Source organism: Pezoporus flaviventris, unplaced genomic scaffold (assembly GCF_033815535.1).
Source record: "Pezoporus flaviventris isolate CSIRO_AGI_PZ_B2104156 unplaced genomic scaffold, CSIRO_AGI_Pfla_v1 ptg000079l, whole genome shotgun sequence".
In the NCBI taxonomy this organism is placed as follows: domain Eukaryota; kingdom Metazoa; phylum Chordata; class Aves; order Psittaciformes; family Psittacidae; genus Pezoporus; species Pezoporus flaviventris.
In genome coordinates, this window is record NW_026892627.1 from 6,618,481 (window position 1) to 6,643,288 (window position 24,808).

General features: G+C 42.4%; 2 protein-coding genes and 1 long non-coding RNA gene across 11 annotated transcripts in view; 1 reads left to right on the top strand and 2 right to left on the bottom strand.

The window, feature by feature from the left end:
- The window catches only part of RHEB (Ras homolog, mTORC1 binding), a 41,584-nt gene extending 34,436 nt beyond the window's left edge, over nt 1-7,148 (bottom strand). The window contains exon 1 of the mRNA XM_061474517.1: nt 6,915-7,148. Coding sequence (XP_061330501.1) covers nt 6,915-6,966 — 52 coding nt within the window. The 5' untranslated portion in view covers nt 6,967-7,148. The remainder of the gene's footprint in view (nt 1-6,914) is intronic.
- Nucleotides 7,149-7,647: 499 nt separating this feature from the next.
- Nucleotides 7,648-21,329, top strand: LOC133280049 (uncharacterized). Its single transcript, XR_009747054.1, has 2 exons — nt 7,648-7,975; nt 20,908-21,329. It is a non-coding gene; the product is annotated as an uncharacterized LOC133280049 (long non-coding RNA).
- PRKAG2 (protein kinase AMP-activated non-catalytic subunit gamma 2) overlaps nt 14,446-24,808 on the bottom strand; it is a 243,861-nt gene continuing 233,498 nt past the window's right edge. For all 9 annotated transcript variants that reach the window (XM_061474369.1, XM_061474363.1, XM_061474365.1 and 6 more), the window contains 6 exons: nt 24,558-24,684; nt 23,626-23,791; nt 23,249-23,286; nt 20,357-20,503; nt 18,064-18,157; nt 14,446-15,558 (listed from right to left, as the gene is read on the bottom strand). In XM_061474369.1, the coding sequence (XP_061330353.1) occupies nt 15,527-15,558; nt 18,064-18,157; nt 20,357-20,503; nt 23,249-23,286; nt 23,626-23,791; nt 24,558-24,684 (604 nt within the window). In that variant the 3' untranslated portion in view covers nt 14,446-15,526. The remainder of the gene's footprint in view (nt 15,559-18,063; nt 18,158-20,356; nt 20,504-23,248; nt 23,287-23,625; nt 23,792-24,557; nt 24,685-24,808) is intronic.

Consider the following 24,808-nt stretch of genomic DNA (forward strand, 5'->3'; position numbering starts at 1 on the left):
CTATTTCTAAGTAACAAGTAATAGGACAAGAAGAAACAGCCTCAAGTTGTGCCAGGGGAGGTTTAGGTTAGACATTAGGAAAAACTCCTTCACTGGAAGGGTTGTCAACCACTGGAACAGGCTGCCCAGGGAAGGAGTTAAGTTACCATCCCTGGAGGTAATTTATAAGATGCATAGATATGGCACTTAGGGACATGATTTAGTGGTATACTTGGCAGTGCGAGGCTTACAGTTGAATTTGATAATCTTAAAACATTTTTTCCAACCTAAATTATTCTATGATTGTATTCTGCAGCAAAACACCTGCACCACCAAGCACTTCCAGAAAATTCTAGATCACATCACTTGAAGCATCATCTGGATTTGAAGACTTCAGAACGCGGTTTAGATTTACCCCAGGTCAAACATCTTTCTTTGCCTCAATTCTGTACGAAATGTTTAAATAACCTTCTGTAGTCAAATCTAATCAAGAATCTTGAAAAACTTGATTTTTTCATGACTCCCTGATGCACATTTCTCCACCTTTACAAGGCTATCTTTTTGTCAAGGGAACTACTCAGGTTCAAAAGGCCTGCTGTGGAATGTTTAGGAAAAAGCATTAACACTTATCTGGAGTGATGGAGAAAAATACTTTCAGATGTAGTTTCAGAACAGGTCTGACTGAAGCAAAGTCTGGATAGCCACAGAGAGCCTGCTCTACCCTCCCCCAAACAGCTCACTTCTGTCCCCACTCCCTCTGTCAGGGTTGTACTTTCAAAGCTGACCAACTGAATGATACGAAAACTTTTCCGTCTGGCTCCTTCACTTTTCCAAGAAATCAACTGCCTGAGGTGGTTACCAGACCCCCAGCACACCAGAGCCAGCACCCAGGTGAGGGTAGGAAGGTGCAACTTCCAGCTACAGTACAGAGTTAGCTCCACTTGCCCCACACAGTTCATTTGCATCTGCCTTCATCACATAGCAATTAAAAAAGAAAGTAGCAGGGACATCTCTTGGGAAAAGCTGCACTTCAAACCACATTTCAGCACTTTGTTCAAAAACTGCCTCAGTTTACTTCCTTGCTACAATTTCAATGCAAGCATCTTCTTCCACCCCAGGAAATTCAGCATCCACTGTACTTTGTATTCCTCAAGACAGAAATATAACCTTGAAGAGTCCACATTCGTATGTTTTTAGTAAACTTAATTATCTTAAATCTCATTAAGAGGTCTGTCAGGCAACATATAACATGGACTTTATTCACATTCTTCTATTTTTCCCATCCCACACACCCTCATTTGCAGGAGAGCTGTGATCAGTGTGCCAAAAACAGAGGAAAGCAAATGTCCTGACCAGGATTGGAAGAGAGAAATTTTAAGCAACCACCACTCTCTCCAACTCAGGAAGCACATTTTGGTTTCTCACATTATCAAATTCACAACAAATTTGCCATTCACTTCAAATATAGTCCTTGGAAAACAAAAGGAAGCCTATCATGTCCTTAAGGAGACAGATTCACCACTGACAAGGGCAGCTTCGTGTTTTTACATACCGTGCTTCATGTCTGCAGCTTCCGATTTCAGAAAATTTGAGATGCCACAGGGCAATTTTGACTCATGCAGGATTTGCAGAGATTGAGTGCATTACGAACAACCCACAGAGAAGCTGTTTCAATTTTAGATTGAGCACGCAATTAAGTCGAGCAGTTTTTAAAATACACCCTTGAATGTCACCTTCAGGAAAGCTACGGGAAGTTAATCATAATTGGTAGTTTATCACATTTTAGCCTGCTCTTCTAATCCCAAACATGTGGTTATGCCAAGTTTCCACAGCAGTGTGTACCGCAGAGGTTTACTCAGAACCTACATTTAAGGCAGTGTAGTATATCTAAATGAAGTGCTTAGACTTTATACAGCTTATAAATTGCAGGAGCTGCATTTCACTTGGTTTCTCCTGTCAACATTAACTAGAAGTTGAGTAATCAAATACTCAAACACTCAAATATACAAGCGAAACCTGCAAGTGTTACCCTTAAGAGATGTGAGTAGGCAATTGAAGAGTTAAGCTTGGAACAGTGTCCTCAAATAACCCTACTGTGGCTTGATATTACAGCTGAACATGCTGCCTCTAGCGCTTCCAGCTACTGCTATCAAATGCGCTGTAGCAACTTTCACTGTTCAACAGCGCAGTCAGTCACACCGAAATGCAATTAAAGCTGGCATTTCCAGCCTCATTTCAGTCCCCTGGTAGCTGCAGCCTTTCCTTTTAGCAGCACTGCTGTACCCCGGTAGCGCAAATGCAGTCCTAACAAGCAAAACGCTGTGAAAATAATATCGGCACTTACTAGGGACTCAGCAGAATGTTAACCTCGGTTATCGGCTGGATCCTGAACCACTCAATTTTCCTGTTAAATCTCAGGCTTTCCAACACTGCGGACACAACCAATTCTGCAAACCAAATTACAGCACACGACAGCAGTAATTTTTCCATTCCCTCTCTCTTGACATTTACACGGGCAATTTATTGCCTGCTAAAATTACCACTTCCCTCTGCCCAATATCAAAGGGCTACCTCCTCAGGGCAGCATACTACTGTGCGAACAGATGCCATCTTTCACAAACGAAAAGCAAAGCCTCAGCTCCATTTTACAATATGAGCCTCCTAATATTCAAATAACTCACGTTTTTAAAACGGTACATACATTTTATCCCAACCATTATTCTTACCACTTACAGGTACATACTAATGGTACTGCTTTTTCTGCCTTTCTTGCCTTCAAGCAAGGTGGAAGGGGGAGAAGTGTTTTTTACTTTAGCTTAACAGAGGCACCTGGAAGCCGCTGCCTATAAATCTAACCTTGACAAATAATTTTGTTCCATCATAGTTCTTCTGCTACCTGCATGCTGCAGTCCCAGATTGTGACTACTTCTGCCTGCAGCATGGACTTCTCCCCACCTACACAAAAAAAGTCAATTTATTTAGCTGTGAAAGAAAACAGGTATGTCACCACTAACGTAACTGGCTTTTCCCCTCAGAACTATAAACTGGCCAGGAGAGCATTTTCAGATCAACAGTCCAAACGTGTAAAATTTGGAAACAGAATTCCCATTTCTGGAAGTACACCTGTAAGCATGAGTTATATTAACAGCAAAAGCCAAATCGGGCTGAGATAGTAACCTACAACTGAAGCAGCTAATCCAGACAACACCTCCTTGCTTATCTTAAATCCATCAGTTCAGTGTAATACAGAGAATCCCAGTAATAAGCTACTTCGTGAGATGATCTAAGAAACCTCCTCTTTCATATAGGCATTTGTGGTCTGAATTTATATTTCTTCTATAAACAAAACAGAACACAAAGCATTTCAGACAACCATACGCTGCTTTTTAGAGCAGCTGTTACTCTGAGAAGAGTCAGAAAATCTTAAGTCCTGCTTGATTTATTTTCATGCAAATCCATTATTTCCAATGATATCGGACATAGTATGACCAAAATAAAAATACAAAGATTCTTCTCAGTGAAGGCAGGAACTTTTAAAAATTTTATGCATCATCACATGTAAGACAGATTTTTTCCAGAATCAAATCACAAGTAGCTGGTCTCCTCTGGTCACATACCAAGTAACAGTAATCAAAGTCAAGTTCCTCCCATTGTGAAACTAGCGGATTTTGGGATGAAATCCATCTGATTTCTACTCTGAACCTCACTGAGAGAGGCACACTTACATAATGGAATTTAACTTTTTTAGACTAATTTAAGCCTGAGCAAAAACCAAAGGAGACATTCTTGTGTGATTTTGTCGAGTATCATGCCACAACCTGCATTCTATATCCACATATAATTGGCCTTCCTCACCAAAAAAAAAGTCCTGAAGTTTCTGGCAAATATTCTGTCTGCATCTTTGAAAGTACATCTGCCTGGGAATTCATAGGCTCCCACTGTGATCTCTCCCATCAGCAAAGAATATTAGTTTCACATATGAAAGGGTTGATGGTAGTGTTGAAAGACAGAGGGAGTGTTTTCAAACAAGTAGACTCCTGAACTTTCTATTCCGAGAACTACTGTATCAGAATACCACTCCCAACCTCTTGTCTATCTGACAACAGCACTGGGGAAAGAATAAAATTTAATTAAATTATATAATACATTACATTTATGTATTGAAATAAAATTTAATAAAAAGAAACAAAGGCTTAGCATGAAGCCAGTACAAGATTCAGATTCACAGTCAAGCATGGCTATTACTATACACGCTCATAAACTGAAAGATCTGCAAAACTGTTGAATCACTAACTACAGGGAACAGATCAGTGCTTGAAATATGTCATCAAAACCTGGCTATTTCAACATGTAATTGAAAGAGACACAGGAAAAAAAAAGCTCACAATTTTCTGATTAGCTTTGTCTCAAGCGCCATACAATCCACAAGGAAAGCATGCAGCCTCACAGATCAGGTCACCCAAGGATTTATGCTAACCTTATAAAACTATAAACATTTTACAGCTCAGCAGTTAGCCACCCTCATTCCAGGGTCAAGATTAATATTACCGGCAAAGCAAGGTAGCTCCCTAATTATAAAAGAAAACTGATGAAACATTTCCTTCCAGTCCTTCAGATTTTGGAATTACTCCTCACCTTAACAAACATCAGCTCTATTCAGATGTTGCATTTTCCCCAGAAGAAACTCCCTTCATTTTCTACCACCCAAAAGCTGGTTGTCCTAAGAAGAGACTAGATCCTTTCTTAGTCAGGGTTCAAGCAATATTCTTGACACCATAATACAAAGCAAGACTTACTCAAAAGCTTCTCTGAATCTAAATTAAGTGGCTATCCTCCTGAACTTTAGGAGGCATACCTGGACAAGCACAGGACCCAGTCTGTATCTCATAGTTTCACTTTCTTGTTTTTCTAACAACTTTACAAGATGGAAGTAAGTCCCCAATGGCCTGTTTCTACTGCTTAAACTTTTACATAAGTCATGTAAGCCTATAAATGTCATGCTTCCGTATTTGACAAGAGTAACACTGCAGTTTTAAAATGCAAAATTTTTACCTAAGGTGTAACACATCAATGTAACACAGGACAATGAAAGGAAAACACATGAAAGCAGGTTCCCCCCCCCCTTAATTCTACATTCACATAACTTGTAGCTGTCCTAATAGAACCGATTTTGCCCCATTAATCCTAATACCATACTAGTCTCAGAAAACTAGCTTAAATACTTCAGCAGTAAGTTTTAATAGACATCAGGTATTTTTTTGCCTCTCCTTTCTGTATTAGTATTGCTCAAAACACCACCACATTAATAATACTACACTTCTGCTTTTCCTCAACTGAGTACCTACCCTACAGATTTCTTGACTACTGCTTGTCAACAGTTAAAAGACTAAAGCTCAACAGTGCACCCAGGCCCCAGCACAGACATCTAAATAACAGAATTTCAAGCATTCTTCCATCCCACTTACACTGCCCATTGCTTGTTTTCAGCAGTGCTCGAAAAGCAAAAACAGAGAAGAAAACATAACACACAAGACAGACAATGAAACACACTGCAATAAGTAATGTCAAATATACTTTGCATGCTAATCAATCTACTACTCACTGCTCCTTTTAAGGAGTAGACAAATTCATCATCCTATTTACGCTGCCCCGTCTCAAAGTCAGGCTGCAGTTACATACAAACTCCAAGAAACAGCTCAGCTTATTTAACTTTTTTTTTGTAATCTTAAAAAGGTATTTTTAAAGGGTTCTTTTCTCTGAGTGCATAATGAAAAATAATTACTGATTTAGCCACTACTTTAATGTAAAAAGACCTTTTATAGCAGCATATCTCTCTGTAGCATCTTCTTTTTCTTCCGACCACACATTATCTTCAGCATTGATCTAAGCTTTTAAGTCTAATCGATTAGGATTGCTGCGCTACGTCTTATTCCCCTCTGCCCTAAGAACCTGAACGTTCAAAAAAATGAAACTGTTTTCCATCAAAGGCAGTGAATACGGGAGGAAACGATTACAGGTGCGGGCAGTTATGGCACATACCCCCTGTCAGCTGCTATAGACTTCTGCTGGACGCTTCCAGGAGGTTCCTCCACTCGGCTCAGCCCGCGCTGGGTTGTACCAGCGGCGCTGCGCAAGAGCAGCATCGTCCCGTGCTGAGGACACCGGTGGTCAACGCGGCCCCCCGGCCCCGGGAGTGCGCCCAGCCCCACAGCCGGCTCCGCTATGCGCCGGTGCGGGCATGATACGCCTCTACGGAGGCAAAAATGGCCAGAAACGGGCAACAGGTCAACCCAGCTTCCCCTTGGTGGTCAAAACTGGCTCTAAATGCTGCCTAGGGCGCGTCTAGAGGGGGGTCGACCACGGCTCCCTCGAGGCAGCAGGGCCAAAACGCTGCCGGTCCGCCCCTCCTCCCTTACCAGGCCCAGGAGCTGACAACCGCCCGTGCCGACAGCGCTCGGCGCGTCCCCTCGTCCGCCGGGAACGGCAGCACCCGGGTGCGGGGGGAGGCTGACCCCTCTGGGGGGGGGGGGGTTGCCAGCACACCAACAGCCATCAGGGGAGCCGGGACCCTTCTCCTCTGCCCAGTTCTCCGAGGCCGCGCCGCACCGCGCTGAGGGAAGGCCCTGCCCGGAGGGCGAAACTTCCTATTAAGGGCCCCGCGCCCGCAGCCCCGGGCCCGCAGCGCTCTGCGGCGCCGCCATGGCGGGGCCCGCCCGCCCGCCGCGGCTGCGCGCTCCCGGCGGCGGGAAGCGGCCCTCCCCTCCCTCTCCTCCCCGCCGCCGCTGCTGCTGCACCTGCTGCCGCGAGGGAGGGCGATGCGGCGGGGCCGGGCAGCGGGGCGCCGCACAGCCCGGGACGGGACGGAGCGCCCCAACGGCCCCCCACCCCGCACACCCCTCCTCCCCGTCGCTCCTCGCGGCGCGCCCCACACTCACCCACGCTCCGGTAGCCCAGGATCGCGATCTTGCGGGACTTGGACGGCGGCATCTTCTCCCCGCCCAGCCCCGAACCACATCAAGGGCGGCGGCTGCGGCGGCGGCGGTGTCGGTGTCGGCGGGCAGCTGACGGGGAACGGGGCGCGCCGCCAGCGACATGCGGCGGGGGGCGGAGGGGGAGGGGCGGCGGAGCGGCGGCCCGACCGCACGGGACCCGCGGCGCCTGGCAGCAGCGGCGGCGCCCGCCCCACGTGACCGCCGGGCTCGCCAGCCCCTCACGTACCTGTGCGTCACGCGTCACAGGCCGGAGCGGCGACCTCGCCGCCGCCGAGAGCCGGCGCCAGGCGCCGCGAGGGGAAAATCTCCCTGCGTCATGCCTTCCCCCGGCCCGCCCCCCGCGCAAGCCGATTGGGTGGCGTGGCGGCAGAGCGGGCGGTGATTGGCGGAGGGCGGCCGGCCTGCGGTTAACAGACGGCGTTCAAAGCGAGCGGGGGAATTGAAGCTTGGGCGGGAGGGTGTGGGGAAGGTGTGCGCGTGCGCGGCCGCCGCAGGGGTGGCTGGTGTGTCCCGCGCTGCGGGCTCCAACGGCCGCCGCGCCCCTGAGGGGAGCGCGTTACCCTTACCCGCCATCACCGGCGCCGCTTCCCGGCCACATGGAGAACCCGAACCGCTGTCCCTTGATGGCCCAGAGCGCTGCTGGCCGTTGGCAGCTGCCGGCTTCCCTGTCAGGGCGGCACGCAGCCGGCCGCGCTGACACTCCGTAGACCCGGAGGCTCCAAGGCCACCGGCGCCGGGCCGCCCGTCCCTAAGAGGGTCTCTCCGTCAGAACGCGGCTCTTGTTTAAAATCATGTCGGTGATTCTTCGGAGCGTTCCCTTCAGGGCGCCCTGAGAGCGTTCCCAATCACGCAGACAAACGTCTGGGGAAGCGCCGGTTTTGAGCATCTCTAAAGTATTGGCAGTTGCACGTAAAGTGAAGGGAGTTTCTGCGAGTGGAAAAATATCGTTAACTGAGATCCAAGCGGTGGTGAGTTTTCCACCTGGAAAAAAGTGAGTGCTGCAGGTGATAATAGTGACTTAAACACTTAATGGATGCAGAAGTTCAGGGAGAAAGAGGAGAAAATCGGGAAACATGCATTCCTCCCCCTCCCCCTTCTGCTACTTATTTTGAACACACTTTTGGGGATACCCATTTCACATTTTCTTGAAAAGTGAACATTTCTTAGAAATACGTTGGGGTTTTACATGCATCTTGTCCTTTTGGGGGCTACACTGGTACCTAACATGAAAATATGCCAGGGTACAACTCACTGATACAAATAAACCAACCCAACAGCTTGATGATGTTAAGGGAGATGGGCTGCCACATTCTCCCTGATTCTCAACCATTTATCCAACTGGGTAAGAGGGCAGGGAACTAAAGTAAAACAATGAGTTATTTATACACAAAAACAAAAGGCTTCTGAAGAAGCAGGTAGCTTTAAGGATATACCTGGGGTTTGGGGAATATGCTGATTATAAGTGTCATAGAATGGTTTGTGTTGTAAGAGACATTAAAGATCACCAGCTCCAACCCCCTTACCACAAGTAGGGGCACCTGCTAGACCAGGTTGCTCCAAGCCCCCTCCAACCTGTCCTTGAGCACTGCCAGGGATGGGGCAGCCACAGCTTCTCTGGGCAACCTGTGCCAGGGCCTCACCACCTTCACAGTAAAGTTTTTCCTAATGTCTAATCAAAATTTCCCCCCGTCAGTTAAAAAACATTCCCCTTTAGCCTATCACTATCTGCCCCTGTAAAAAGCCCCCTCTCCAGCTTTCTTGTCAGCCCCTTCAGGCACTGGAAGCTGCTCTAGGGTCTCCCTGGCGTCTTTTCTCCAGGCTGAACAAGCCCAGCTTTCTCTGCCTGTTTCTGTAGGAGAGGTGCTCCAGCCCTTGGAGCATCTTTTTGGCCTCTTCTGGACTCACTCCATGATCTGGATTATAGGATCATCATTATAGTCATCTAGATTATAGGATCATAAAACCAAGTACTGGTAACCTGTGAACCAGCACATACGATGTCCTTGAGTGGATCGGTACATGACAAACAAATAGTTATTTCATGAGAAAACAGGGAGTTTATGTACTTTGTCAGTGATGGCTGCGGTCAAGATCATTATGCATGCTCCTTCTCCATGTCCAGCCTCTCTAAAACGCTCATTGCAGTACAGATTCCCCCTTCACCAGAGCTATAGAGCACCATGCTGCAGGGATTGGTGCAATGCTGCCACACGGATGAAGGGTTGGGCCTCCAGGAAGAGAGTAGCATGTGGAGATCCTACCTTTGTGAGCAGTCATACTGTTTAAGGCTCTCCAAGCAGTGCAGAGGGATAGTCCTGCCCAGCATAGATCACTGTATGCCTTGTCTTGCTTGTTTTAAAATACATAAATCTTTTTGAGACACATGGATTGCAGGACCCTCCCTTGCGTAGATCTGGAGCTGTGCTGTCATCTTTGCACTTGCAAAATTTAGGATGAGCCAAATTCACTGAAACAGAGGTCTGAAAGAACTGAGATAAGGGTTACCTTCAAGGGGTACAAGTGGATTTAGAAACGTGGGTGAAGTTAGTGGTAGTCATGCTTCCAACTTCCGTATCCTTACAGTTTTCATTCCTTGCACGTTATATTTGGGCACTATGCTTTTCATGCTGCTGAAACCTAATTGTGTTTTCAGAAAACACATTCATACCCTTCCACATGCTCAGAGTGGTGAGCATCAGTATTCTTTAATTCGTGAGAGTTTCTGGGTTTACTGTCTCCTTGATGGCCCGCTTCTCTTGATTAAGTCTTTTCCCTTACCCTGCTCACCTTTTGGACCCTTTTCTATTTGTCTTGTTCCCATTGTTATGCACTTGTTCACTCTACTCACTTACAAGAGCTCACAGCTGCAGGGTTTCTGATTCCCCCTTCAGCTGCTTTATGTACTGCCTCTACTTGCAATGGAGTTGGCCCACCTTAGGATACGCTCCACACTTGCTCAGCCTGTGTAGTGGCAGGGACACAGAGCTCACCCTTCTTGGGCATGGGTGGGTAGAACTTGTAGAAAAAACAACAACTTTCCTTTGTTCTGTTGGTTCTTTGGAAAGAGTTAGCTAATAATCCTTATTCCATCAGGATCATGTAAATTCTTTGTTCTATCTTGACCAGGAAGCTTGAAATACAGGCAAGTACAGAGCTTTCAGGGAACTTCGTCATTTCTCTATGCTCTAGGACTTGGTGATATCGCTGACTGGGACCCCGCTACGCGAACGGTGCCAGGTTAAGCAGAGATGTGAGAATCTTGATGGCAGTAAGGCTGTCATTGCATTTCTCCTGCCCAGATGAAGCATAAACGCTTCCTGCTCTGGGGCAGAGGAAGAACACAAGTTTAGCTGTGATTGTCTGATCAGTGCATTTTGCACTCTTTGAATTCCTATTGTTTGTATGTTTAGGGCTGAACAGCTTCGCATACTCACTAAGCACCCCTTTGCTAACATTCTCTCCCCCCTCCAAGAGTCTAAGTGTGATGGTCAGGTTGTGGTTTCACAGTGCAGCATTCTGTAGCAGCGGCAGCTTTAGGGATGAGGGCTTTGCCTGTGCACTCCCTGGCCCTAGTCCAGCTTCTTAATTTCTAGTGTTTGCAAGTTGTGCTGTGAACTACAGTGGAACTTAGAAAACTCTGGGACAAGTGACATACACCATGCACCAGCTCTATTCCAGGCTTGCTTTGCATCTCACTTCAGCAGATACTCCTTCAGCTCAAATATGGCTTTTGGCTCAGTTCAGATAATAAATCACATTAATTTATTGTAAATAAGTTAACAATAAACAAGTGCAATGAGTGCAACATGTCAGGTATGGCCTAGGTTTTGAAAGAAAGAATATCAAAAGGGAGAAGTGCAAACACCAATAGAGTATGTGTTTGCAGTGAGATCAGGAACAGAGGTTGAGGGAGGCTGCAAAAACAGAACCTGTCTATCTTTTTTTGTGACAGAGAAAAACCATGATGAATTTCATGCAGTAAATGTAACTCAACAATCGAGTATTTTTATGATAATACAGTACATGCAAACCCACAAACACGCTGCTACTCAGATTCCAAATGCAGAACAGCTCTGACTTGTACACTGAATTCCTGTAACAGCAATTACTGGCGTAATTACCTGCTCTGTCCCTTGGCAAATCAAGACCTTCCCGAGGAGTTTTTTGAAGTGTGTCCAGTGTTTGCATTGGGCATGCTTCCACACGCACAGCACAGGCTCTGCTGCCCACAGAGGTTACAAAGTACATTGAGTTCCATCTTATAACTTGTGCCTGCTACCTCCTGCATTTTCTCAGTGATCGCGTTTTCCAATATTCAGACAGAAACACTGGCAAAATGATAGAAGAAGCAAATTACGGAATTAACTCAGTTCACAGGGGCTGTTGGCATCACAAGTGCTGGTAGGCAGCTGGCAGGCATGCACTCTATAGCTACTTTTTTTTTTTTCCTAAAGGAATGAGTGTGCTCTATGAGGACTGGTCACCTCCTGTTCCCATCCACCTCAGGTCTAACTGTAATCATCAGAATACAAATGGAGACCAAGAAAGTGACTTTCAAAACCACATTTAAATTAAGGCCTGAAGACTGAAGAGCAGTGTCTGCAGAACATTATTTTTGCATAAATGCATTATGTGGGTGCAAGGGTAGTATTAAATTATTTAGAATGACATTTTCCTCTGGAAATTACCCCTAATAAGTGTTCAATATGGGTGAAAGTTCATAGAAACTTTTGAAGTAAACCGGTTACTTCTAAAACTGGCTGGAGAGCTCAGCATGAACAGTTAAAGAGCCTGCTGTGTGACAGGATTAAGCACACATAGTTTCACTTCTAGTTGGACTAAAGCTGAAAGACTCCAACTTACCCTGTCCTCTCTTGAAAGATGGCAAGAAATGCTCTCAAAGCACTCCTTGCCATGTCAGGCAGATTCCTGTTGTCTGCTGTGAGGACAAGAGCTCATGCCTTGGAAAGCGAGGCTGGTTCTTTCTGCGTTACCTGAACATTTCCAACAGAGTAATATTCCTTAAGGAGACGGATAAGCCTTGGATCTGCAACAATTGCAGCTCAGTCCCCAGTAAACAGCAAATATTATCTGCAGGGTCTCAAAGATATCAGACCTTTTAATTACATGAATTTCAAAGAAAACATTTTTATCAGTCAAGTGATCAGTGCCAGCAAAAGGTGATTTTTTTCCCCATGATGTTTCTCTTAGATACTGAAAAATATTGAGGACTGAAATTTACTAAGACACATTTTTCTTGTACCTAAACAGCTAAAAATATCTAAAGTGGGTACAACCCAACAATCTGCTCCCTTCCAAGATGACTTTTAGAATTATTATTTTTCACAGACCTTCCTTGCTAGGCAAGCAAATGCACAGGGAAGCACAGGAATCACTCGCATGCTTTACAGTTCTGCATCCATTTCTGGAGCATTTCAACCTCCAGCTGGAAGATCCTCTGCACTACTGAACAGGCTTTGAGCAGAGTCACTGGAAGCTTCTTCCTGCCATCTCCATGTGCAGCATAGTCCTGTCTGGTGAAAGAAAGGGAGCACCTGGAACCATGGCTATGGTCTCAGGTCTGTCCAGACGAAAAATGTGCAAGAGCTGGAGTTCAGTGACATCTCATTCTTCTTTCTCCATGGCTTCTCATGAGCCATGTAAGGAGCCCTGAACCTATAAAGAAAGCTTTACTTGCATTGTCACTTTAACCTGGTACCTGCAGCTGTGCTGCTGAGTCACCCTGCCTTTCTCTACCCTCACTTACTCCTGTCCCTCTCTTATGCTGGAGCAAGCATTTTTCTAGCTCTGTAGTAGACGATCTGTATGAAAACTAAAGTGATTTCTTAGTTTTGCTTACTGCATCAGCATTGGTACTTGTGCCAGGACAAGCAGAATGCTTTTCTACCAGCACTGCTGTTTATTCGTGCTGCAGCATTGCACCGTGATTCTACTTCCCACAAATTCAAAGTAATTCCAGAAAGTAAGGGGGAAAATGCTCTAAATACAGTTCTGTATCACTGAGGAGGCTGGGATATCCCATAATCGGGGTAGTCCTGCATCCACAGGACATCCACAGCACTTGTAACATGTTAAAATAGGAGGTTTGTATATGGTTGTTCGTAAACTGCCAATTCATTCTGGCTTGCTGTATGCTGCTCATTTATGCAGACAGACCCAAAGCTGTCTGTGTGGAACAGGGCCAAAAGACTTTCTGCTAGAAAACAAAGAATATAAAAAAGTACTTATCAGTGGTTTAACCCCTCTCTTCAAAAAATACCTTGAATATAGGGCTGGAGAATATGCTCATGCAGACTAGTGATGGATGGAGAGATCTCACGATGCATTTAGGTAGTCTTCCATAGGGGTGCTGGAGCAGTACCTGCACCTTCACAAAGCTGCAGCTCTGGTGGCACTGCTGACCACATCCCCTCCAGACAAGATTCTCCTCTACCACAAGTTATCCCCCACACCACATGAAGAACAAAAGCAGCTATTTTTAGTTTCTGTCATTCCATCTCCCCAAAGATAATGAGAGCTGTGCTGATATCATCTCTGATGGCAGCAATCAACACCAGACCTGAAGGTCACTGCTGTTAGGCCAACCCAGCTATCTCAATTCAACACCATCTGAAATTGCAGGGAACAGCATCAGTATTTACCTGGTCAGAAGAAGTGCTGGAAGAGACATGACAGTGTTTTTCACAGAGTAAGAGAGAAAGAGATAAAGTCTGACAACAGTTTCCATTAGGTACTACAGGAATGTTTTCATACATTAAAGATGCCAGTAAGAATGAAATTTTCTACACATCTAGTTCAAAATTTAAATTCTCATAGAAAGGGTAAAAGTTCTGAAGAAAGGGTTTTTCATGACTCTGAAAACCCTCACATTTCTTAAGCAAACAAAAAAACTGATAACCTTTTTCACAGAATCATAGAATCGTTAGGGCTGGAAGGGACCTTAAGATCATCTAGTTCCAACCCCCCTGCCATGGGGGGGACACCTCACACTAAAGCATATCACCCAAGGCCTCGTCCAGCCTGGTCTTGAACACTGCCAGGGATGGAGCATTCACAACCTCCCTGGGCAACCCATTCCAGTGCCTCACCACCCTAACAGGAAAGGGTTTCCTCCTTATATCCAATCTAAGCTTCCCCTGCTTAAGTTTTAACCCGTTACCCCTTGTCCTATCACTACAGTCTCTAATGAAGAGTCCCTCCCCAGCATCCCTATATTTTTGCTCAAGGCTTATAAATGGAAAGAGAAGGATTAATTTACTGTGCTATTCCAGTACAGTATCTAAGTTGGAAAGACAGTAAAAAGCTGTACCACCTGCATTACTCCATTAGCACAAGCCACATTTAAAGTCGAAGGAAAGCGAGAATGCCTCTATCCCTAGTTTGCACTAATCAAAATGCACATACATTTATTCATACATGCAAAAGAACTGGGCAAGAACTGCTAAAACCAAACTGGTGTTTTAGGGTTTAATTTCTTCCATCTACAAGGATCTACAGTTATAAAAGTCTCATCTTCAAACTTTACAGTACATTTACACATGAGCAAATACCCCACAGCTTTCCTTGCTCCTCTGCATCTGTACAAGTCATATACAATAAAAAGTTTGTGTACAAGCATTGTTTTACACTTAAATACAGATGAAAATCTTGTTTTGTGGCACCTTGTTTCCACCACAGTGCCTGCATGTTACAGTACGGAGCACACTGGATCCAGGCTTCTGAGATCTTGAGTGCAAGTAATATGGACTGATCAACAGGCCACAGCTTCCGCAACTCCAAGGTTTTAAATAATGAGAAGATCTACTGCTTGTTTGTATAACAATCAACAGTTTATTAATGGATATGGTGAAATTTTAGCTATCCACCAAGAGATGTGTAAAAAATTGTCATGAAAGTAAAAATAAATAAAGCCGTTTTTAAAATCAGTCTTGTTTTACATCTTGGTTCAGAATGCAACATTTAACACAAAACTGTCATTGAAGTTTGAAAGAAGTCTACCGATATTCAAATTACAGCTTTTATGACAAATCTAATGAGAACTGAAACTGATTTGGTTTTAGGTTTAAAGACGTTCACATTCAAATACAGTGTCTCGTTTAGCACAATACTTCCTTTGACAGTGATGGGCAACAGTGATGACATATTGCTGTATTTTGACATAAGGCACTATGATATGAATATGCCATACACTTGCCTTATGTCACATATATCCATTGCTGACCAGTGACTTCTGTCAAATACAAAACGAAAAAGTTTCAGAATACAGTGCATTTTAATGAAGGACATCATGTGAAGTCTTCCAGCAAATGTTTTGAAGACATTTTGAAATACAAGCCTACATTTTAACATAAGCTTTTGTCATGCTGCTTTTTTTGTGACATCACTGGGGGGAATAGACTCATCATCCATCACTAAGTCCCAATACACATTCTCAACCATCCTGCTCTGTTCTATTGCAGTCACCGTTCTTGAGACAAACTTGACCCAGAAACTTTGTTCAATTTCTCCTACAAACGTGTGTACATTCACCGCAGTCATTCACTTTCAGGCTCCTTTTGTTTGGCACCTGTTAACAGAAGAGGAAAGCGCGTGTAATTTCCTTACGCACATAGCACTTGGCTTCTGGAAAAGCACTGCTTGTTCTGAATGCTGGAGCTTTGCCTAACCACAGCACCAGAACCTTTGTACTGGATACCATTTATAAAGAAGATACTGCAGGATTGCTAAATGCTAATGTAAAGTACAGTGAGGAAGGCATCAAGACCATTATTGCATCTAACTTCACTGGCAAGTCTAAGTAACTTCTGGCAAGTTACTAATAGTGGGCTTGCAGGATTCTCCCCAGTACAAGAATGTATTTTAAAAACCCTCAATCAAAAAGCCACAGCCCAGACCTGTCCATCAGCTTAGAAGCCAAGCTTAATCTTCATAACAGCCTCAAAAATTCATGTCCTGCTTGAGAACAAGCTATGTAAGAATTCAGTTTAGCTACACTGTGTTGATGGACCTATTTTTCCTGGCTCAGAGGCAGATTCTGCTTACAGTAGGGATCTGAGAGACCTGTTCAGCAGGATTGAACAGCACCTTGCTTCTTCTCCAAGTACTCAAACCAGCCACATGCTGGGCAATGACTGAACCATACTGTGAGTTTGGCTTGAGCATCCAGCTCTAGAAATCAAGCACCACTTGCCAGCAACCTGGAGTTACTACTTGTATAATCAAACACTGAAATACTTGTTAAATACATCCAGTTTATACATCACAACCGATACCCCCCCAACCCAACCCTCCAGACTTTATAAACTAGATCTACACCACAGACATCCTCACCCTTACTTCACGAGACAAATTCCAACCTAAATTTTCCGTGGAACTGCAATCTAATGCCCAGCTATTCCTAAGGAGGCCTTCCCTTACCTTAGCTTTTCCAGTGGCATAATCCTGCCTTCTGTTCCTCTAACCCCTGTACTCAGTACGAAACTCATCTGTGAGCCAGTTTAGCATGCCAAACAGATAAAACTCTGCAGTTTTTGCTGGCTCAGTTGCCTGCTAGATCAATGATTTAAAGCAGCCCACAGAGGGATCTCCTGAGTGTGGGTGCTGCCTCACACTAAATGCCAGAAGCACATGGCCCAGAGTATGGGAGCAGAAACTACCCATTTTCGTAACAGAGCACCGTTATATCGGCTCATGGAGTTACAACTTAAGTGTCCATGTAACTTCAATATGACAAAGCTCTTGGTTTGTCAGTGTCCAGATCTATCTTTTCTTTCTAAACTCTACTCCATCAACAGTAATGTTCTACTCTCCTTAGATCCTTCTACCCTCTAGTCATGAGGCAAACTACCTCCTCTGCCTGGAGAGGCACAGTCTGCCCATCTTTACACCTCCCTCTTAGAAGGGACATACACCCCTCCATTATCTTTCTAGGCAATGAGCCCATTTGACCCAGGCCTTTTGGCTGATTTCTCAATCTGATCCATACCTTTCACAGAAAGCTGGGTTTCCTGCTCTTCCAGGTCATTAAAAGGAACCAGATGCATTGACATAATACCTCTGGCAGTATCACTGATCACTTTCTTTCAAGGTAGGAGCCTTACTATTTCAAAAAGCTGCACTAACTTTTCTTAAATCTACAGAGGAGAAACACTTTTACATTATCATGTTATCTATCAGTGCAAGTAAGAGGTCCCAGTTAAGATATATTTAGAGTTTTTTTTAAGTACATATCCACTTCCATTCATTTAATCATTTTTGAGTTTGGGTTGTTTGGGTTTCTTTTGAGGCAAAACTGTAATCCTAAAGACATAATTTTTGTCTTCCTCACAAAGCTAAAAGAGGGCTTTGCTTTAGTTATTGTGACACTGAAGCCATTTATGTGGTCTCAGTTAAGTTACAATTAGGAACATTAAGCAGGTTAGTAACTTGGGAAAAACTTGAAAGAAAAAAAAAATCCAAATCCAATCCCAAACCAACCCCCCTCAACCAACTGACATAAAAGTAGCAGAAATAAATCTACTATTGGACTTTCTTGTTAAAATGAACCTGATCATGGTTAGTAATACACTAGAGATTTCTACTGGCATAATTCTGGTGGCCTGAGGTGCCATTTCCAACACAGATGTGCCAACCAAACCCCACAGCATAGCTGGACAACTGCAGGGCTCAAAGGAGGTGGGCTTGCAGAGCTAGTGGAAAGCACAGCCTTGTCCACACGAGGAGCACTTGGCCAGAGTACTGAAACTCAGGAAGCTGGAGAAGGCACCCTGTTGTCTATTCAACTTCATCCTGTTTTTCTTGTTAAAACGTTAATCAAAACCTTTTCCCTAAAAGGATACATGAACAGTAATGATATTTGCGAAGCTTCTGCATGCATTTCTCAGGGAACGAAAGACTGACAGTATTTTATCAGCTTTTTTCTGAAGAGAAATAAATACTGTATGTAAGAACTATGACTAACCAGATATAAAGTTGAAAATCAAAAGCTTCTTATTGTCAATTACATTAAAACCAGCAGGGTGCACACACTACCAAACGACTTATGGCAAAGGTGAGAAGACAATGTTCATACCTGCAGGTGTGAGTACCAAAGCCTGTAGAATGTCAGAAAGTGAGATGATACCCACAATGCTATCTGCTTCATTCACTACCACCAAACGATGAACCTGCCAGCAAGGAAAATATTTTGAGAGATATTTGCCTTATTTAAAGTAACAGCTGAAGCAAAGAAAAACAACAGTAAATCTTAAAGTAACACAGTATGAAGACAAGTAGAAAAAAAACAAGTGGTTCAAAAATGTTACCAATACCAATCTCACTCAGCGATACAAACAAGCTTGCCCTACATAAATGAAAACAAGTGCATGTTTAAAAAACACAGAGCTATCTGACACAGCAACAAAATCAGATTTGAAGTGACAGGTAAGCCAAGATCTAGGTCTTTAAAGTACTTCTGCTCTCAAAAATTGGCACTCACAGCAAAACACTTTTCCTCAGCTTTGAGACTGCCCAACACCACCTGTGATCTCAGAGTAACATATAGGAATAAAATGAGGCTTCCTTCTGAAAAATACTTTCTCAGAGTGGCACAACACTAAGATTTGTTGTATCATGACATGTCTAAGTTGGTTTTCGCTTAATTTTTCTTGTAGGGCTACATGACAGAAGGTGTTTAAGACAAAAAAAAATAATTATTCAGCTTACCTGTGCAAGTTCACTGGAGAATTAAACATACACAACTGGGAAGATTTATCAAAACTAAGTGTATTTTCACATAATGATCTTATCCTTACAAACCTATTCCGTGAAACATTTTATACTAGAAAACTTTTGTTCTAGCTGTAGGGGAAGTAGGTGAATATTCCTATATCCTGAGTGAGACTCATTGACCAAAGCAGGCTACAACAGTGGAAGACAACTGCAGAACCAGGAAAAGTGTCTTAACATCATGCCTGGCACCAGAGCCTGGTGCAAGTGGGCAGAGTTTTATAACCTAAACATCACAGCTGAACCAGCTCATAAGTGAGGGATCCTAAAAAGGGTGTTTGTCCAAAGCTGAGAGCCTACTATGTGTTTACTTTTTACCTAAGTGAATTCTCTCTTCACAATAAAGTTCAAATATTCAGCTACAAGGGTAAAAAGGACGTTTCTCATCTCCTCACAGAGGAGACAGCAAGAAAGATACATCAGTCTTGATTTAATAGGTATGTTAATTTATGCTTGAGGTCAATCACTTTGCTGCTAATCAGATACAAGAAAAGAGAAGCTCTGAATTTTTTGCACAGTCATACCCACCTGACACTGGAAGGAAAGGAGAGAGGTGGGAACAGACAGAAAAATACTGCTGCATTTTCTTTTTCATGAAAAAAAGAAATTGTGATTTTTTTAGACATGGTTATTAGGTTTTGTATATGCACATATTTAATAACTTTATTCTTCTGTCAGTGTAATGAATTAAAGAAAAATGGACAGTGTATTTGTTTCATTTCCAGTAAGATCAAGCACTTGCCTGGCAGCTAAATATAGCTTGTAGTTTTGACTGACTCATTTTTACATATAATCTCGCTATGTTTAGACTGAACCAAAGGGTAGGAGTTATTCTTAAAACCAAATGTCTACCACCTGTTAACATAGCAACAAAATTACCTAAAATTATTCCATTTCAGGCAGAAGCTCAAGCAAATGCAGAAAGTTACAAGCAGAAATTGCTTAATGGAGGTTCTAAGGGGTTATTAACAAAGTGGAAGTTTCACTTGTATCAAGTACATGCATGGTTACAGCCCGGATGCTGGGAAGAATAATCTTGTAATTGAAAAAAGCTGAAGCATTTAAATGGAGTTGATCACACTTCGAAGACAACTGAAGCTGGTAATACTGATTTTGTTCTGTAGAGAGATGTATCGGGGAGGAAGACTTACATACTCCTTCATCTCTGTGTATAAGATCCCAGTATTAACAAACAAAATAAACAGTACCAAAGCACAGAAAACATTAACTAGTTGTACCCATTAAATTTCCTGAACCAAAGGCCAATCAATCTAGCTAGAGGAATTGTCTGCAAAACTCATGGCAGGCTTGGAAGAAACACGATTCTTTCAAGAAATCTTTGCATTCAGTTCAGTTATGTCATAAACCAGAAATGCAAATAACTGAGTATTATTACAGATGTACTGTACAATACTTTGCACATCCCTGTAAGCACCTATAATTAAAGTCTATAAAGCAAACTGATACCCAAAACATGTAGTTATGCAAAAATACTTTCAGCAAGTAACAAAAATAACTTAGAAAGGATAGATTTGTATTATTTATTTGCAATACAACTTTTAACTTACAGTGAAGGGAAAAATAAAAAGCCAACTCACTTCAGCTTTCACTATTCTATCCACAATGGTCTCCAGTGTTTCCAGCATACTACACTTTACAACACCTTCAAAATACTGAGAACGGTGCTGTAGGGCTTGCGTCACTGTGATATCTAGGTTATTATATGTTTTTTCAGCAGCAAGATTCTGGAAAAGCAAAACAACAAGGCACATAACACATCTCAATAAAGTACTCACCAGAGTAAATATACTGGCATCAAGTAGATACACATTTCTGGTGCAAATTGAGTCTATTCCAAGTCACATATTAAACAAAGCAATTGCTCTTCAGCTTCATTTTCTGAGAACAGTCAAGCATGCAATTATGTTAACCCAGTCTGTCATACAGCATGTAACTGATAAAACTGGTGATATGCATTATGCCAGTGAAAATCTCCTTACTTTGCTGGCTGATATTGGCTTGATGTCATTCATCCCGCTTTTGACATGAGTAGAAAATGTAAAGATGAAGTTCCACAGATTTTAGAATATACAGTATTTATTTTAAGAATATGCTTTGTTTGTTGTTGTTTTTCCATAGGATAGGGGAGAACACCAACTGCTCTGAACACCACCCATAAAGTAGATCTCAGTTAAGAGCTAAGCAGAAAGCCAATTTAAAAGTTTTCATCACCTCTCATTTGTGGGCTCAAACTCCCTCTCCTGGACTAAACTGGCACTGCCATTTAATAACTATACATTTCAATAAGTACTATAAAAAAAGTCATAAATGAAAACCCATTACCACCACTAAAAGTAATAAAATTAGAAAACTTTGAAAGCTGACATGGTCAACTTTCATTTTAAGAACAGGACCATGCTTGTAACAAGAGGAATTTGTCCAGACTAGCAAAAGCTTTCTTTGTAGGTGAGACCATTGCAGTATTTTGATAGTGTCGGTGCATTCTGGCCTACTGATTTTGCGTACTCGAGCACTGAAGGAAGAAAGAAAAAGGAAAAAAAAAAAAGAAAACACTGGAAAAATCAATGAAATTAATTTTTGGCTAGAATATACTGTGATTGGTCAGGTTTTTGGATTGAATTACTCTGAACATAACAAGATCAGTTGCAGATGATCATGAAGATACAAGCATGTTTAGTTAACTCATTTAACTAATTCCTAATGAAGACAGTAGGAAAACATAAAAAGCCTCTGCAAACTGAGATCACCCTGTACGCAATGAACACTAACCTAAAGCTATTTCTATACCATCACACCATTTCCAGGTTTCTCCCATCAAGAACATGAAAACGAATTCAGAAGTCTTAAATCATCTATCAAGTTAGCCAGCTGTCTATACAGGCATGGCTTAAACCCCTGATGTAACTAAGGATATTAGCCACATGGCTTAAAGATAAAAATCACCAGTTGAATCTTGCAAATTCTATATTTATTGGAAGATCAGTTTATACATTTCACATATTTCCCCCTCCCCTTCTTTTAAAGCCAGCAGATCAGGCTGAAGCAGATGATAAAATTAGAAGCCTTTGAGATTATTATCTTCTAAGAAAAGAATCTTTTCCCTCCCATGTAATAATAAGCAGACTAGTCTTGGAGGACTCTGAGGAAGATCTTGAATAATCAGTAGATGCCCTAACTCTTTCCCATGTTACTAGCTGGAAGCAAACAATTATATCCTGAAGCCTTCATGATTTTGTTTGTTTGTTTCCCTCCCCAGATCCCAATACATAAATGTTTCCAAAGAAGAGATCAAGCATCTCTAAAAATCCTACAACTTCTGTTGCCTGTCACTTAAAGTCAGAAAAGAAGTGGAAAAACATAAAGAACCCTCTTCCTTTTGGTGCCTTTCTGAAAAGGCATGGGAAATAGAGGAGAATCATCCTGCCTCAAAGTAACACAGTTGTAAAATTAAGTGGAAACACTGCATCCACCAACTGTGAAATTTCATTGTCTTTGATATGTTAGATCACTCCCACTGCAGCTACCACCTATTCACTAACCAGCTTTTATGGCAGAACAAGATCTTACAGAGCAGAAAATCCCTAAGAAGACAAACACCTAGAAAAGGCGGCAAAGACAGCAACATGAAATTTTCAGCGTTAGGAGTACTGTTTGCAGGTAAAGACATTACAAGTTGAAGTATTTCCATTTGGGACTATTCTTCATTTCTCTGAAAGCACTCTACACAGCATTTCAGCCATCAGGATTCTTCATTAGCACTAGGAGGCTGGGCACTTCAGTGTCTGAAAAATAATGTAGCTATCAGAAGGCAGGTGCATTCAGCTGGGAGAGGACAGGAATAAAAAAAGCCCTAAACACGTTTTTTCAAGAGCACTAGACTAGAAGAGCCCAGGCTCCCTGAGGCTGGCAAATCATGGCATGAATCTGACTATGCTGCTGCACTCCTGAGGGAAACCGGAATTCCCACCAGAAACTGGCCTGAATTGTATCTAACCCAGAAGGGAATACAGACGCAATCCTCTGGAGTCAGACTCACACAAAAGAATGAGCCAAGTACGTTCACTGAGAAGGTCAAGTTCTAGGAAATACTCAGACTGCTTGGAGAAATCTGCATTCTCTTTGAAAACAGAACGTGGAATAGCAGCGGCCAGGAATGGAAAATCCTATCTCAAAAATAGAAACAAGGATAAAAAGCCTATGCCCTCTTTTTGTAGGAGTACAGCCAGATCTAATTTTGGGTAACAACCAGAGCAGTAGATGCCTGTGTGCAAGTCCTATTACAAGGAGAGCCTAAATAATAATAATAATAATAATAATAATAATAAAGCTGTTCAGGGTGAATTGAATATGTTTTTTTCATTTAACTAAAGCCTAAGGAACAAAATAGCCAAAATTTACATATTAACAAATTAATTTACAAATGCTCACTGCATATAAAATATTTAATAGAATTTAAGAGATATACTTACTATTACATCAAATTTGGAATAAATATCTACAACTTTTCCTAAAAAGAAAAGCAAAAGTTAGTAAAGTGCTTGAAATACAAAATTAGTTTTCTTGCTTCCTGGTTTCATTTGTTATAATTACACAAAAAACAGACACATCAAGGAGAACCTGCCCCCCCCCCCCCCCCAAAAAAAAACGCCTACCAAACCATGAAGTGCTTCCAAGCCTATCAACCTACATCCTGCATAAATGTTTCTTTATATTCTCTTTTGCCCCTTACCCTCCCCTTGCCTTTTTTATTCTGTCTCCTCTTCACCACCCAGCCCAACATCAGTCCAGGGTTCAGCACCATTAATCTTGCCACGCTTCTTTATAGAGAAGACCCCCCAGCACACACCTGACTCATCCACAACAGGTAATGCCGATATCCTTCTCTCTACAAATATATTCAAGGCTTTAATGATAGGAGTGTCTGGATGTATGAAGGCAATGTTGTGGTAAGTTCCTATTCCAAGTTCATCCAGATTCTTCTTCATAAAGGCAGGCTTTGGCATCTCTGACATCTAGGAAAGTCAGAATTACTGTATTTACAGAGCAGTTTTCTACAACCACCATTTTTCTACACCTACTATGCTTCCATATAATTGGTATGTGTATTAGGAAATCCATATTCACTCATCCATCTACAGACTCCAAATGATTGTTACAGACCCTCACAGTAATCTGCTACGAAATTAACGCAAAGCCAAAACAAGATCACAGCTAGAAGTAGTATTTCTGTTCAAAGCTGCTCTAAATTAAGACTATATTACTACGTTTTCTCATTTATTTATTTTTGTAGTAACCCATCGCTAAAAGCTTTTGATCCCAAGGTGTCTCCTTCCCACTGGAACTGGAGAGAGATGACAGCAAGACATACTTGCTTATTTAGCACTCTTTTTGATTCATTGTGCTTCCTGTCTATTCCTGTGACTAATGTAAGCGACAGTGAGCAATGATAATCTCATCTCTGGGAGATGATTCATTTTTCTTTTCATGAAAACAAGCTTGTGAAGCTGGGTAGATCTTCCAGAAAGGACAGCAAATTACTCAGTAGCCAAAAGAAGTCCTTGCTGTTGAGGTTTCTTTAAATGACTAAAAGAAAGAAAAGGCAACGTACAGGTCCTACATCAAGCTCAAATTTCTCTGTTACCAAAAGGGATATGCACAGGCACAATGAATATGGAATTTTATCAGGAAGTTTCTGTACTACGACTTAAATTACTTATCATTAAAGAGGTCTACTGGGGGAGAAAATCCATTAAACAAAGCATAACTTTAAATACTTACAAAAAGCTGGAGGAACTTGAGGATTCTTTTATGGGTAAGTATATAAAGTGCATTTCCACTGACTGGATCTATAACTGGCAATCTGTGGATTTTGTTTTTGATCAATGAATATACAGCATCAAAAAGGCTGAGGAGAAAAACATTTTTAAAAATAATTAATTCTAGCTGGCAATTAGTAATGTCAAGTGATATACACACAGGTTTACAAGCCCCCCATGAAGTACATACGATGAGAACTTACATTATTGTTA